The sequence below is a fragment of the Sarcophilus harrisii genome, chromosome 2, assembly GCF_902635505.1.
Source record: "Sarcophilus harrisii chromosome 2, mSarHar1.11, whole genome shotgun sequence".
NCBI lineage: Eukaryota > Metazoa > Chordata > Mammalia > Dasyuromorphia > Dasyuridae > Sarcophilus > Sarcophilus harrisii.
The window spans coordinates 500,804,749-500,820,345 of NC_045427.1; the positions used below are offsets into that span (position 1 = coordinate 500,804,749).

The following is a 15,597-nucleotide window of genomic DNA, read 5'->3' on the forward strand; positions in this document are numbered from 1 at the left end:
CACAGGCATACAAAAATGATTATAATGGCTTTGTAGCGCTTCAGTTTGGTGTCAAATACCTTTCCTTTCCCACACTTTCCTTTGGAGCCTCCAAAAAATTGAGCTAGCTCTGTCAGTTTATATTTCTGTCTCATCAGTATGGACATCCCTAAAAAAAATACACTGCTAAGATAAGTATACTTATCCATAGTATTCAAAACTATTCCATCTACTGTAACTAATTGTTCTACATATGAATGATGTGGTATTGGTTGATGATTACCTGTATTTTCTTGGTGTTAATTGTTAAACTAGCTTCCATATTGGATTGCAAATTCCTTGAGGGAGATAGTACTATGTAATTGTATGTTTCAAAGTACCTAGAACAGAATTTAGGGCAGCTGGGTGGTGAAGTAGATAGAATGCCAGTACTAGAAGTAGGTGAACCTGAGTTCAAATTTGGCCTCAGACACAAGTGACATGACCCTGTTTGCTTCCTTTTCCTTATCTCAAAAATGTGCTGGAGAAGGAAATGGCAAGGCAATCCAATATCTTTGCCAAGAAACTCTAAACGGGGTCATGAAGAGTGGGACACAACTGAACAAATGAATTACAATTTTAACAAATAGGAAGGATTTAAGAAATGTTAAAAATTAAGAGTTGAACTGAACGGTCAAAGCTTATTTTTAGAGCCTGGGTGACAAAAAATAACAATTTTGGCAAATAATCCAGGCCTAATTGATTTTCCTGAATACATCCTCTCTTTTGAAAGGCAGCAGGTAATGGAGATCATTGCTTTTTACTAGAACAGAGTACTGGATCTGAGTCTGGCCAGAGACACTATAGTTTTGTATCCTTGGGCAAATCATCTAAACGCTTTAGTTTGCTTTAGTTTCTTCATCCAAAATGGAAACAGTAATAGCTAATAGCATGTACCAGCTATGGTACTTGTAAGAACAGAATGAGATATTTGTGATTAAAAATGGAATGTTTAATGACTTTACTAATTATCTTGATTTATTGGGAGCTCCAGATTGACCTGGAAATCAGATAAAACTGAGCCTTTACAATAAAATGTAAACTTTTTACTTGGGTATTTAATGCTCCTTCATAGTTCAGCTTCATTCTTCTTTCCAGATTGATTACACATTACTACTACTTACATACTCTGCCATCCAAAGTGGCTTGCTTTCTGTTTCCTGAATATTTTGTTTTCTTCTCAGTGCCTATATGCAGGCACTGGCCTTCTACCCTACTAACCTGGAATGCTTTCCTTTTTCCTCTTTTTCCTTCCTTTTCCTCCTTCCCCTCTTTTTGGACAGCTGAGATCCTGTCAAGGCTTAGTTTGAGTGTCTTTTCCTTTAAGATAATTTTCCTAAGCGTTCCAGTTATTAGCTTAATGCCTTCCCTATCACTATGCGTTTATTTTGTATTATATCCTGTGTTTACTTCTATGTAAAAATGTATCCTTCAGTAGAATGTAAACTCTTTGGGAGTAAGGATTGTGACACTTGGGTATTTAATTTCCAATGCTAAGCACAGTGCCTGGCACACAGCACTTAATGTTTATTGATTGATTGACTTCAAATTCACTTGCATAATTTCCCTTATTTTTAGCAGAGGCTTTATCAGTAAAACAGGGAGGAGAGAATGTTGCAGATAAATTGATGAGAGATGCAAAAATAGCATTTTGAATTTAACATTTTACGCCATTCCTCCCCCAACTCTGGCCTTTGAAAATTCATTGAGTAGTTTAAAAAGGTTCAGAACAGTCCTTAAACTCCCCCCCCCGCCCCCCCCAGGAAATAGAGTCATTCCTATCTTAATGTTTTTTTTTTTTTACCCTTGCCTGTTTTTTTACCCTTGCTCTTTTACTTTTTCTGACCACCACATAAATTATTTAAAAATGTAACTCTTTGGAGAAAAATAAATTCACATTTTTTTCTTTAAAATTGGGGAGTGGACAGGGGAAAAATTACAAGAATATAAGTAAATATCCTTATTAGAATTTTTGATCATTTTACTGTTTTTTTTAACCTAACTATTCCTTGTTAGTAATGCCTCAATTTTGGGTAAGTTTAACGAGAAACCTAATTTTATCAACGTTATTGTAAGAAGCAAAGTACTCACAGTTCCCATTTGCTTCCATTCCCATACAGCAAAGATGCCATACTTTCTGAGTTTTGTGAGTTCAGTTGTTTTACTAATTACTATACATTTTCATCAAAATAGTATGCTGGTGCTTTTCTGAAACTGACCAGATCAGAAGCAGTGTATGTATGTGTATTTGTATGTGTGTGTGTGTGTGTGTGTGTATATATATATATATTATACATGTCTATATGATATATGGACATTTATATAAATAGGTAGTCACATTTCCTTCCTCAAAAAATGTAACAGTATAGTACAGATTATAAATCTAAGTACCATCCAAATATGTAAATATTCATACAGTCCAAAGGGATGGCAGGACTTTACTGTTTAGTAATTAAAGCACATCAATTTAGAGAAAATAAGCAGTAGCTTCCCAAACTGATTTTTCAACTACTCACCAAAACGGTATATAAGGGTGGGGTGGGATAAGGTAGCGTCGATTGGAGAGTGGGAGGAAGGGGACAGTATTGGACTAAGTCCAATGCCTTTCTCTTTTTGCAGAAATTTTGAACTTCGAATGTTAAATTTTAGTGACTTCACAGCACCACTACCAGTACAGATGCCATTTTTTCCCCGTATGCTTTGAAGCAAATTTTCTTTTGCACTCCCTCTGGACCCATTTCTTGATTTGGAGGTTAAATAATTTATTTGCAAATGACCAGGCTTTGCAACCTCAACCAGTATTTTTCTTGAACAGAAATAAATGCTGAAGGGAGCGGTGCAGATTGGAAGCAATGGGTCAGAGAAGTGTAGTTTTGCGGTGGAGGTGGGGGGAGGTAAAAGGTGATAACTGAATTCAGACTTCATCCTGGGAGTGCACCAAGGGAGTGTTTCGTCAGTTCCTCGAGTACTTTACGCAGGGACTCCCGGAACGCAAACGTCAGCTGAGATCCACATTGCTGCACCTGACTGGGGGGCGGGAGGGCCGGCTGAGGGAATCCTGTGGAGGAGGGGTTGGGGAGGAGCAGCGAGCTGCAGAACAAGCTCACTCCAAGTCGACGGACTTCCGCGAAGTCCTGCCTATAGTGCCCGGAAGGAAGAAGGTTTTAAGCCTCTGCCAATCCCGTGATTTTTTGCGTTGCCAGTGGAAGCGGTTGAAGAGAGAAGAAGCCGGAGTAATGGCTGCGGAAGAACCCGGCACCCGTCTGATCCAGGTGGCAGAGCATCCCAGGTGGGAGAATGGGGATCCCATGCCTTGAACTGCTGGCTCTGGCCTTTTTTGGTTTTGTTTTGTTTTTGACCTTTCCTCGAGGTCACAGTTCTGCCCAAACTTTCCTTTGGGGAATGTTGCATTTTGTCTCCGTCAAGACCTAGTGGAATATTTAAAGGTTTCTCGCCTGTTGTGCCGGATGACAGGGCAGCAGTCAACCTTCTCCCTCCTCTTTTCTTTCGCAATCAGGAAAAATGGATGAGAGAGCTGGGGACTTGTACACTAAAGCAGAAACACTGGGTTTTCTCTCTTATTCCATCCCTTCTCTTTTCATCTTTTGTAGGTGGACCATGAGCAAGTCCATACTAGGTGAAATTATTACTTTCCCTCTTCCCCTCCTACCCCCGCCCCTTACGCTTTTAGGAAGAATGCAAAAAAAGAAAAAAAGAAAAAAAAAAAAAACACCCATCCTTTTCTAAAGCCCAATTCAGATTCTTATGAAGTAGGTTCTTGAAGGCTGTGACAGCTAAGCACAAGCTCTACCCATCTGAAATGATTTCCAGCAGACCCCAAAATTGAATACAGTTTCTGTCATTTGAGAACCAGGTTAATTTCAGAAAACTTTATTTTTTGATTGTTAGTCCCAATAACTCAGGAAGAGTACATCTGAAGCCGAGGAAAAGTGGTGATTCTGGATTGGTGATTAGATCATTTGAAGTTTTGAGTATGTGATAAAGTTTCACTTCACAGTCTTGAACTGGTGGTTTTAAGGATGGCTTGCTGAGCTTATTATATTTTCATAAAAAAAAAAAAAAACTATTATAGGAACTAGTGATCTTCAGACTCCTGAAATAGTTTCTGCCTACTTATTTAAACTGGCTTCACCTGGGCAGTTTCATGGGCCCAAGAAAGAACATTTAGATTAAGGACAGATTGGAGATATGGCATAGAAATTGGCTGATATCTTTTGCAGAGAAAAGTAAGGATTTTTGCCTCTAAAGAAAACATACAGTATAGTCAGATGACCTATTTATTCATGAGTCATTTTTATTTGTTGGAGCTGATTTTTAAAGTTTAGAAAATCTATGGTCACTTTATAAGCTAAGCAATTGCTCAAAGTACTGCTATGAAGTTTGTAATATGAGGTTTCTTTATCTTATACAAGTTTATTTCGTGGAGCCCCATTCCATCTTTCTGTGTATTTGTGAATGCATGAAAAAGCAGTGGGTAGTGTAGAGAGAATGCTGGAGTTATGTGGAAGACTGGGATTCAAATTTTGAACTGACATTTACTATTTTTGTGTTCAGGGACAAACTATGTACCCTCTTTCATCTATGAAAGGGGAGTAATAATATTTAAAGTGATCTTACAGAGATATTGTAGAAAATAATAGTGGGCATTTTCATTGTGCTTTAAAATTTGCAAAGTGTTTTATCTACATTATTTCATTTTAGTTTCGTAACAACCTTGGGAAGTAGCTATAGCAGTTCTTGTCCCCCATTTTACAGATGAAGACCCTCAACCTCAGGTTAAATGCCTTGCCCATTGTCAGTCAGTGTTTATGGTTTCAGATTCTAGGTCTTAAAGCACTATAGAAATGTGTGCAGTTTGTTTTCATAGACTTCTTCATATTCTAGAATCCTTGCCTTGAAATCAATAAACCATTTATTACCCCTGGAAATCAAGAAGGAATGAATGCATGAGTTTCATATTCTTAGTTTACAAGTTGTTGATGATCACTTTTGCTTGTGTTAAGAAAAGAGTGAAATCTGATGTATTTCAATCTTGTAGTAGTTACTGGTCAAAAATTTCCATTTATCTTTTTGGAAATATCTGTCTTTGTTTTCTTTGACTGGTAAAAGAAAGAAATAAAGATAAAGCTGAGTCCTTGAGGACAGGTCCTATCTCACTTTTAGAGAGAAAAGATAAATGTGGGGTGCTCAGATAGGATCTTTAATGATTTTGCAAAATGTTATGATTCTTGTTTTTCTAAGAATCATCAAAGGAGTTTGAAATCCCTGGCTCCCTATGTTGGGGAATCATATACTACCCAGATGGATGTGGTGAAAGGACACTAATCACCCATACATATCAAGAATTTTCTTTTATTGCTAAGGATTTCAAAATATAGGCAATTCTTTCTAATATTGCAGATCAGGAACTATTCTACAATTTAAACCCTTGGAGAATTTTCTGGTCTCACTGATGATATATTATCAGTGGTATTATAATGGAACTTTTTTGGGATACTCAAGAAAGTCAGTATTGACCAGTCTGGGTTCTTGAGATGATAATGGTAAGGAATCAATTAAGAGTGAATCAAGGAGATAATAAAGTAGAGAACACCTGCAAGAAGTTCCATACATACATATATACACATATGTACAATATATGTATATATATATACATATATGTATATTTTAAAGAGAATATTAATATCCCAACATTATTAAATGTATCATTGCATGAAACAGAAAAGAAAGATGTTGTTCATTAAACATAGGTGATTAAAATATGTGTTGGAGAAAAATGTATATTCTTAGCTACAGGAGATAAATAAGGGTGTTTCTCTCCACGTATAGCTAGTTTTACTAAATCAAAGAAATCTTCCCATAGAAGGAGAACATTCCCAAGCTACTGGTACCTTTCATCTTTAGCAGTTAAGTCTTTTTATGCCAGTAAGTGAAAACGAGCTACTGAAAGACAGTAATGGCCGCAGGTAGTGTTGTAGTTCATTGGGAATTGTTTTTTGTTGTAGTTTGTCCTTTGTTCTTAAGTAGGACTGTGGCATCAGGGAGATAGTGCCATGGCATCCAAATGAATTAGATTTAAGTGAGGGAAGCAGTGCAGAGTTTTCAAGCCTTGCCTTTCTCCTCTACTGCCATTTGGGTACAGTGGCCAGATATTGGTTGGTTGGTTGATTGTCCTTTGTTCTTGAAGAGACCAAAATGACATCAGTATGTTAAGAGTTATAGTTGGTTCAACTATAGCTAATCAGATCTATATTAGCTCTGAATGCTCTGCCACAGATTAGACAGGAAATAGTCCATATTTGGGGTAAACTTTAACTTTGCACATCTCGCATTTCTTCTGGGCTGATTCAATTCTGCTCTGGTCATAGAGTACCTTCTTTGATTGAGGACATGCCATGCTGGCTAGTCCTGTGCCAGGGTCTCCCATGTCATACAATCAAGTTATAAAGTTCTTAAGGGAGACCTTGAGAGTGTCTTTGTATCACTTTTTCTGACCACCGTGTGAATGCTTGTCCTGTGTGAGCTCTCTAGAAAACTATCTTTTTGGCAAGCGTACATTTGGCAGTCAAACGATGTGGCCAGCCCAACAGAGCTATGCTCTCTGCAGTAGAGTTGGAATTCTTGGCAGTTCAGTTTGAAAAAGAACCTCAATGTCTGGTATCTTATCCCGGCAGGTGATCTTCAGAATCTTCCTGAGACAATTCAAATGGAAGTGATTTAGTTTCCTGGCTTGGTGCTGGTCGGGTTTCATAGGCATACAACAATGAAGTCAACACTTCTTCTATTTGGTAGTCAGTCTAATACTTCTCCTTTCCCACACTTTCATTTGGAGCCTTCAAAACACTGAGCTAGCTCTGGCAAAGCATGTGTCAATCTCATTAATAATGTGGATATCTCTAGGAAGTATACCATAAGGTAAGAGAACTTACCCACTGGATATAGATCAGGATGACAGGAGATGGCCCTCAATTTATACTCAAAAGGCTGCTACAGAACCCCATGGAGTCAGTATGGCTTGGAGCAGGCCTGTTCCAATGGAGAAAAAAATCTGTGTTATACAAACATCAGGAAAGTTCTTGGTGAAACACTAGAAAATTTGATAAAGGATATAAAAACCAAGGAGACTTAATGGAAAAGTGTCAAAGTCAGTCTCTGGTGGGGGAAAATATTTTATCAGTGGTGTATGTGGAGACCACATACAAGAGTTACCTTTTGGGGATGATAATTTTATTAGTTCACTGTTCCCTCAGGGCCAGTCACATAGAATGCATTTCTAGGGGATAAGCTGGATGGCACAGTGGATAGTCAGGAGAACCTGAGTTCATATTTGATTTCAGGTATTTACCAGCTGTATAATCTTGGGCAACTCCCTTAACCCTAGAACTTCAAAAAAAAAAAAAAAGATTCCTAGGGGCTGCATAGCATCTTTGAAATCTGTAAATTGACATCTTTATTATTTTTTATTTTGTTAAACATTTCCAAATTGCATTTTCCCCAATTTATTTATTTTTAACACACATTGCTTTATGAATCATGTTGGGAGAAAGCATGGGCGAGAAAAAACCCAGAAAAAAGAAGTGAACATACCATGTGTTGATTTATATTCAATCTTTATAGTTCTTTTTCTGGATGCAGATGACATTTTCTATCCAAAGTCTGTTGTGATTGTTTTGGATCACTAAACCACCAAGAAGAATCAAGTCTTTCATCATGCATTCTTGCTGTTACTGTACAATGTATTCTTGGTTCTGCTTGTTTTGCTCAACATCAGTTCATAGAAATCTATGACCCTTCTAAAATCAATTTGTCCACTTTTTATGGAACAATTACTTTCATATACTACAACATGTTCAGCCATTCCCCAATTGATGTGCAGAATTGTTTAGAGAAAAACGTATTTTCTTAGCTACAAGAGTTAATAAGGGAGTTATTCTCCAAGTATAGTTAATTTTACTTAATCAAAGAAATCTTCCCATAGAAGAAGAACTTTCCCAAAGTGCTGGCACCTTCCACCTTTAGCAGCTAAATCTGAGTAGTCTTATTTTCCAATTTGCTATCACAAAAAAGATCTGCTATAAATATTTTTGCACATGGGGGTCTTTTTTCCTCCTCTATGATTTTCTTGTAGTATCCCAGTAGTATCACTGCTGGATCAAAGTGGGTGAACAGTTTCATAGCTCTTTGGCCATAGTTCCAAATTGTTCTCCATAATAGGTGGATCTTTTTAAGATATTTTTTTTTTGTGTGTGTGTGAGGCAATTGGAATTAAGTGCCTTGCCCAAGTCACTCAGCAAGTAAGTGTTAAGTGTCTGAGGCCTGAATTATAAGTCAGGTCCTCCTTACTTCAGAGCTAGTATTCCATCCACTGCACCATCTAACTGCTCCCTCCAAATGACATTTTAATCTTGTTTTGGCTGACACTTCTGGGTTAAGCGAATTATCTGAGCCCTAGAATCAGTATACGTTAGAGATAGCACTTGAATTTGTCCAGCACTTTAACCATTATGATAGGATATTGTGAAACAATGAATCTTTTTAATGGAATTTCCATATTGTACATAGGTGCCTAGTAAATGTTCTTTAAATTAAATTGAATATGGTGGACACATTTCAGCATATGTAAAATATTTCTAAGAATTCTGTAGTACTTTAACTTTTTGGAGAAGAATGGATGTGATGCAAATAATACTCAATAGTTTCTTAGCTTTTTCTCCCTAAACAGATCAGCATTTTCCCAGTATTATATATACAAGTATACATATACATACATATATACATATAAATGTATGTATATATATGTGTATATGTGTTTACATTATATATATGTGTGTATATATATATATATATATACACATATAAATGAATATCGATCGTCTGTGGACAAACAACATATATATAAATACAGCATTCATATTGTAGCTGGCAAAGTGAATAGAACTTTGGGTCTGATATCAGGAAGACCTGAGTTCAAATATGGCTCCTATCAATTGCTAGCTGTGTTATCCCAGGCAGGTCATTTAATCCTGATTGCCTCAGTTTCCTCATCAATAAAATAGGGATAATAACACCCACCCTAGAGGAGTTGTGAGAATCAAATGAGACAATAATTTAAAGTGCTTAGCATAACACTTGGCACAAAGAAAACTCAATATAAATTTTAGCTTTGTTGTCTTGTTATCGTAAGTATTATTATTTATCTTGTGTTAGGCATTGTTCATAGTGCTGAAGAAATAGAGAAAATGAAATCCAGCAGTTTTTATCAAATGTGTTAACATATGTAAAATTCTTTATAAGCTTTAAAACGCTATTTAATGTTAGCTATATTTATTATTTTTTAATGTACTCCAAATGTGGCATCTCATTTTAGCAGGGTTCATCTGGAATTTGAAAATACATTAGTTTTTCAAAAGAGGTGTATAGGGAATACAAACATACATAAAAAAAATCACTCTGCTTATAGAATGAGAGCACAATTTATAAACTGAAAAAGTGCTTAATAAAGTGCAGGGACATAAATTTTTATTTTCTTTGATATACCCTTCTCCAGGGTCCTAGAAGAAGTAATTTTTTCAAACAAAGCTTCCTAATAGTTCCATGAGATGTTTAAATCAACTAACCTGTTTTTTGCTTGTTTGTTTGTTTGTTTTTTGAAAGAGAAGATTGAAACAAGATTAGATGCCTTGTTTTTAATCACATCTACCCTAAAAATCTTATTTCCTAATCTCAATGCAGGGCCTTTTTCTTATAGAATTGCAAGTTGCTTCTAGGACTGTCCCTTAAGCCCAAAGACAAGGTGCATGCCCATTCAAAGGTGGTTACTCCCATAAATTTGTTTCCTTAAGCTTAGTCACTAGTACTGCTATTAAACAAATCTTCACTCAAAAGGACTTTCAGAGGCTCACAGTCAACAGTTTGTTTCAAAGAGTTATCCTGGTAAATTCTTCCTTGAACAGTGGGATCTTTGTGGGAAACCTTTTCATGCTAAAAGTGCGCTGAGGTCATTAGACTGCTTTTTGGCACTTTCCATGGCAGCATATTTTAAAAGCTAATGTGTTTCCAGTGACCAGTGCAGAGTGATAAAAATAGCTACTTGCCAAATTATAAGCACGAAATACCGTGCATTATTGGAGAGTTACAGATGCATAGATATACTGAGTAAAAAGAACACAACAGTAAGAAGCAAAACGAAGTTTAATCTAGAATAATATTGTTGGATATTTAGAGTTCATTTTGTCTAAGTTCATTACTTGGAACAACAATTCTCTCCAAGCAATAAATGATCATCTAAATCATTTCCCCTGGAAGACTGGTTGTGATAGGTGAAACTTTACTTTCCAATGCTCACCATTCCATTTCTGTATAAGAAGTTTTTTTTTTTTTTTTTTTTTTTTTGGTGAGGCAGTTGGGGTTAAGTGACTTGCCCAAGATCACACAGCTAGGAAGTATTAAGTGTCTGAGGGCAGATTTGAACTCAGGTCCTTGTGATGTCAGGGCTGGTGCTCTATGTGTAAGAAGTTCTAACTTCTAGGGAGATGATGTCCAGGGGAATATGACCTTGATGGTCAAGAAGGATTGGGTTTTGTTCTCCTTTCTATATGACAGTCCCTCAAATGTTTAAAGATAAATTATTGGTTCTCCTCACTCTCAATGAAGTTTTCTCTAGAAATTCTCTAGGATAACATTCCCAGGTCTTGCTGAGTTGTGGAATAACTTAAATACTAGGCAAATTTAATTGGTAGAAAATAGGGACTCAGTGAATATTTTTGAGCAAAAGTATGATATAACCAAGTTTAGGCATTAGGAAGTTTCATCTGTTAGAAATTTGAAAGATGGGTTGCAGGTGGGAAACAAGTTGTAATATATTTCAGGCTGATGATTTTGAGATCCTTTATAAAGTGTACTGCTGAAAGGAAGAAAAAGGAGATAGTGGAGTTGAGGTAATATGGAAATAGAACGTACACAACGTGGTGATTGATTGAATATAAGATTATAGATGTAGAACTTATAGGGACCTTATCTAGTATACAACTCTTTTGTTTTACAGATGAAGTAGCTGAGGTCCAGAGACTAAATCAGTGCTCCAAGGTCACACAAGTAGTAAGGGGGCAAAGCCAGAATTCAAACGCTGGTCCTCTGATTCCAAAGTCAGCCCTTTTCTGAGAAGGAAGAGTCAAAGATAACATGAAGGTTTTGAACATAGAGGATTAGGTGAATGGTGGTTCCACTATCAAAATGACAAAGTCAGAAGTGGGAATAGAATTTTTGGGAAAGAAGTACAATTTTGGGAAAGGAAATGGGGTGGTTACAAATTAGGAATGAAAGACAAAAAATGTTCAGTACATGGATAACAACCAAGATCATGAAAGAATAAGCAAAGAACTTCCTGTGAGTGTCTGAGTAGCTCTTCAGAAGATTTATGGAAACATGAATAAGAACCATCCCAGGTGAAAAAGAATAGAAAGTTGCTTTCTGCATTGAGAGAAGTACAGATATCAGGATATTAAGAAAATGAACAAATATTTATATTTTTCTGCTATTTATAAAGAAAAATCTTACATGGAAAGCTGCAATGGTCTTTCTTTTCACCTTGTTTCTTCTCTTCAGTCCATTTTGAATATCACCTTCTTAAATAATTTTTAGCAGACTTACATGAACACTTTCATAATACTTCTTAAGAGCAAATCTTGATAACATGTTGCAACCCAAAGGGCATCATGTCCTTTGGATTATTTGTAACTTTGATTCTTTTAAGATTGTGATATTCCATGATTTGCGGACATCTGTATTTCCTCTTTGTAGGAAATGACTGGAAAATATTTACAGAAGTTATTTGTATTAAAAATAGTTAATATTTACTTTCTTGTGACTTTGGGGAGGACTTCTTGTGACTTGGATGAAGGAAAATTTCAAGTAAATTTTGGTTGATTTACAGCAGAAAGATATTGCCTTTTTCGTTTTCAAGAGAAGACTCACTAATAACATTTTTGAATGTATTAATGTTAATAGAATATTTTCCTCACAAAAACCGTCAGATATAGGCAATTCATATGTCATTATGCCTATTGTACAAATAAGAAACCTGAGGTCAAAGTGATATTTCCTGTAATCACATAGCTAATAAGTATCAGATTCTAGATTTGAATTTTTGTTTCCTGATCCCAAGATCAGTTTTCTTTCCACTATATCATAATTTCATAATGCATAGTTACTATGTGTTTTTATCTTTAGATTGTTATGTTCAAAAATATTCTGAGATATATTTCACTTTGCCTTTCAGATTGCTAAAACTGAAGGAGATGTTCATTTCTAAGTTTGGATCCATTCCTGAGTTTTATGTCCGGGCACCAGGACGAGTCAATTTAATAGGTATTTAGAAATTCATTCTCTTAATTTTTTGGCTCTAAAATACAAAACTGGCAAATTCTAAATTTGTTTGTGGATATTTTACTCTTTAATTTTTCCTTGGGGGAGGGAGGTTGAAGAAACAGATTATATGAAATATATGGTTATGGGAATGCTTAAACCTCCCTCTGGGGCTCACTTTTTATATCTATGTTTGAGGCTCACTATTTTTGTTCATTATTCCTTTTCTGTGATAAGATAGAATTATATAATATGTGATAGATTTATATAATCTTTGCTAGGAAAGCTGCATACAAGCTCATGAAGAATTGGACATGATGACACACTTTACCTTTAATCTGTCTTAACATTTTTGCTATCACTTTCTCAAGTATAGACAATCAAACAATAAAAAAAAAAAATCAAGTCCTAATTTGTAGCATCCGATGATTTCTGAAGTGATAAAATATTAGTAATGAATATTTTCATCTGGCTGTAGCATGCTGTAAACTAGAAGAATACTTAACATGTTTTCTGAATCAGTGATTTATTTTCTTTTTCTTTTTTTGGACGGAGAGAGAGGATGTGTGTGAGGCAATCAGGGTTAAGTGACTTGCCTAGAGTCACATAGCAAGTAAATGTCAAATTTCTGAGATTAGATTTGAGCTTCTGATTTCAGGGCTGATGCTTCATTTCATCATTTTTACAAATAAATTCCAAAAATGTCACTATTCATGTCACTTTTTCCTTGTTTCCTTTTTTTCCCCCTTCTACAAGAAGGGAATACATAGAGTATTTGTAGAAAAGTAGCAACCTCTTGGGAAAAGATTTCCTTTTAAACTTAATTTTGGGGCTAGATTGGTAGATTCAGGCATCTCTCTGAGGCTGAAATTACCCATTTTCAAAGCATATTTATCATATCACTTTATTTGGATTGTTGTTATGAAACGTTTTCCATGTTATGAAATTCAAAAGAAATCCAACTGCCCTGCATGAACACTAGGAGGAGCATCACATCTAGTCTTTTTATGAACTAATTTTATTTCATTTTGTAATACCTCCTCCCCCCCCCCCCCCCTTTTTTTTTTTGGTACTCATGTCATATAACGCCATGACAAAGGTTAAAAAAAAAAAAAAAAAGGAACAGGAAAGACCTCTGAAGTTGAAGGGAGAAGACTTGGGCTTGAAATCTAACTTATTTATTTATTAGCCTTGTGATCTTGGGCCAGTTGTTTAATCTGAGCTTCAGAGTTATAAAATGGGAGAACTTACCTTCCTTGCTTATTACCTTCTAGGATTGTTGTAAAAGTCAAGTAAGACAGCACATATGAAAGTATTTCACTTTACAAAGCATTATATAAGTGAAAATTTTAATTTTAGAAGATTTAACAAAAATCTGTTTTTATTCTCCATGTCTTTTTCTCCGCTTCTCTTTCCCCTTCTTCATTCCCTCCTCACACAAATCCCTACTTCATTTGGGTGTGGATGGGGGAAATCCTTGTAACAAATATGAAATTAAATTCTTACATTGTTCGTTTCCTATCTTCCTTATCTTCTTTCTGGGGAATTTGGACATGAAAATACATCGTTGCCAGAGGTTACAGACAGAAGGAACTTGAATTAGGATTTGTCTTTCCCCTTATCCTACCCTCCCCAATACGTAGCTGCTTTTCTCTTTTTTCCATTGGTCCTGGCTCCTTCATAAGTGAAGCATATGAGAAAGGGGGAATGAGGGGAGAGAAGGGGATAATGGTTCAGGCTCGTGGTCCTAGGCTGGAGGTCTGGTAAAGTATAACTTTTCTGTTTTGTTCTTAGCATGGATTAAGGAGGGGGGCAGATATTTATATATTTAATATAATTATTGAGGTGTGTGCTCTCATAAAAAGATAAAGATTGTACCATAGGTAATTGTAGCTCAATTTCATTTCTGTACTAAAACTGGCATAAAGCTATATTTAAAAATCTTGTTACTTTTTCTGTAGGGTCTGTGGTATAATTAGTAACTATTTGAAATCCGTTCTTGTAGATAAACTGAGATTTAAAAAATTCTATGCTGTATAAATAAAGGCCAGTTATAAAGGTTATAGGGTCCTAGAGTTGCCAAAGGTAATCATTTTAAAGATATGTCATATAAGCCAGAGATACAGTATGAATGAGTGACTGAAGAACAGACCTCAAAGCCAGGGAGACCTGAACCTTTCTCTGACATATATTGACTCTACCACACTATATAAGTCACCTGTGATTGCAGGCAACTGTTTAACACGGTAAAATGCAGAGGAGGTGCCTGCCTGCATTGGTAGAGGGAGTTTCCTCATTTAGGAGTCCTTTGTCAGTGAAATCACTGGTCTATTCTGTATCCTTATCCTTCCAAATCAGATGAGTTCAGCAATTAGCAGGAGACAGGCAGGTGGAGCCTTAGAAAGAATGTTGGGTTTGGAGCCTGGTTTTAAATTCTAGCTTACCTGCTAGATAGGAGTTATGACTCCTGTACAAATTAAGGTAGAGATCATTATGAGCCACAGGGAAAAAAGGAAGAAAGTCTGAAAAAAATTGTGCTGAAGGAGAATAATTCTGGCTGATAACTATCTAGGTAAGTAGGATCCCCTGAGGAGAAGGTCACAATGAACTCATTCTTTTTTACTCATTTTTTTTTTTTAAAGTATTTATTGATATTTTTTGCTTTTACATCGCCAACCTTTCTCAGTGGTGACTTATCCCTTATAACAAAGAATTAAAAAAGAGGGAGAAAACAATTCAGCAAAACTCATTAGCACATTGAAACATTCTAATATTTATGCAGTATTCCCTACTCATCATCATCTCTCTCTCCACCCCTGCAAAGAAGGCAGGTGAAGAGGGGCAGAGGGTAGGTAGAGAGGGGTAGCATCAGATAGAATCTTCGATCTTAGAGCTAGATCCTTAGGTCCAGTGACCCCATTTACCGAAGAACAAACTGAGGCCCCTGAAAGGTAAATAAAGTCATTAGCCTAGGGAAACACATCCAGGGTTTGAGATGGTTTTCTTACATAGTTCTTCCTGATGGAGTTCAGCACTTTGTCTACTACACCATGCTTCCTCTGATTGAGGAACTGAACTTGGTCATCATAATTTCACAACATTCACTTTCTTGTTTTAAAATTATTATTAAAGCTTTTTATTTTCAAGACATATACAAGGATAATTTTTCAACGTTGACTCTTGTAAAATCTTGTG

At 36.0% G+C, this 15,597-nt stretch overlaps 1 protein-coding gene across 2 annotated transcripts in view; it reads left to right on the forward strand.

The window, feature by feature from the left end:
- The first annotated feature begins 3,060 nt into the window (after positions 1 to 3,060).
- The window catches only part of GALK2 (galactokinase 2), a 151,026-nt gene continuing 138,489 nt past the window's right edge, over positions 3,061 to 15,597 (forward strand). Inside the window, exons 1-2 of one of the 2 annotated variants that reach the window (XM_031955172.1) lie at positions 3,061 to 3,307; positions 12,317 to 12,405. In XM_031955172.1, coding sequence (XP_031811032.1) covers positions 3,255 to 3,307; positions 12,317 to 12,405 — 142 coding nt within the window. In that variant the 5' untranslated portion in view covers positions 3,061 to 3,254. The remainder of the gene's footprint in view (positions 3,308 to 12,316; positions 12,406 to 15,597) is intronic. The other variant, XM_003755926.4, reaches the window with a different exon arrangement.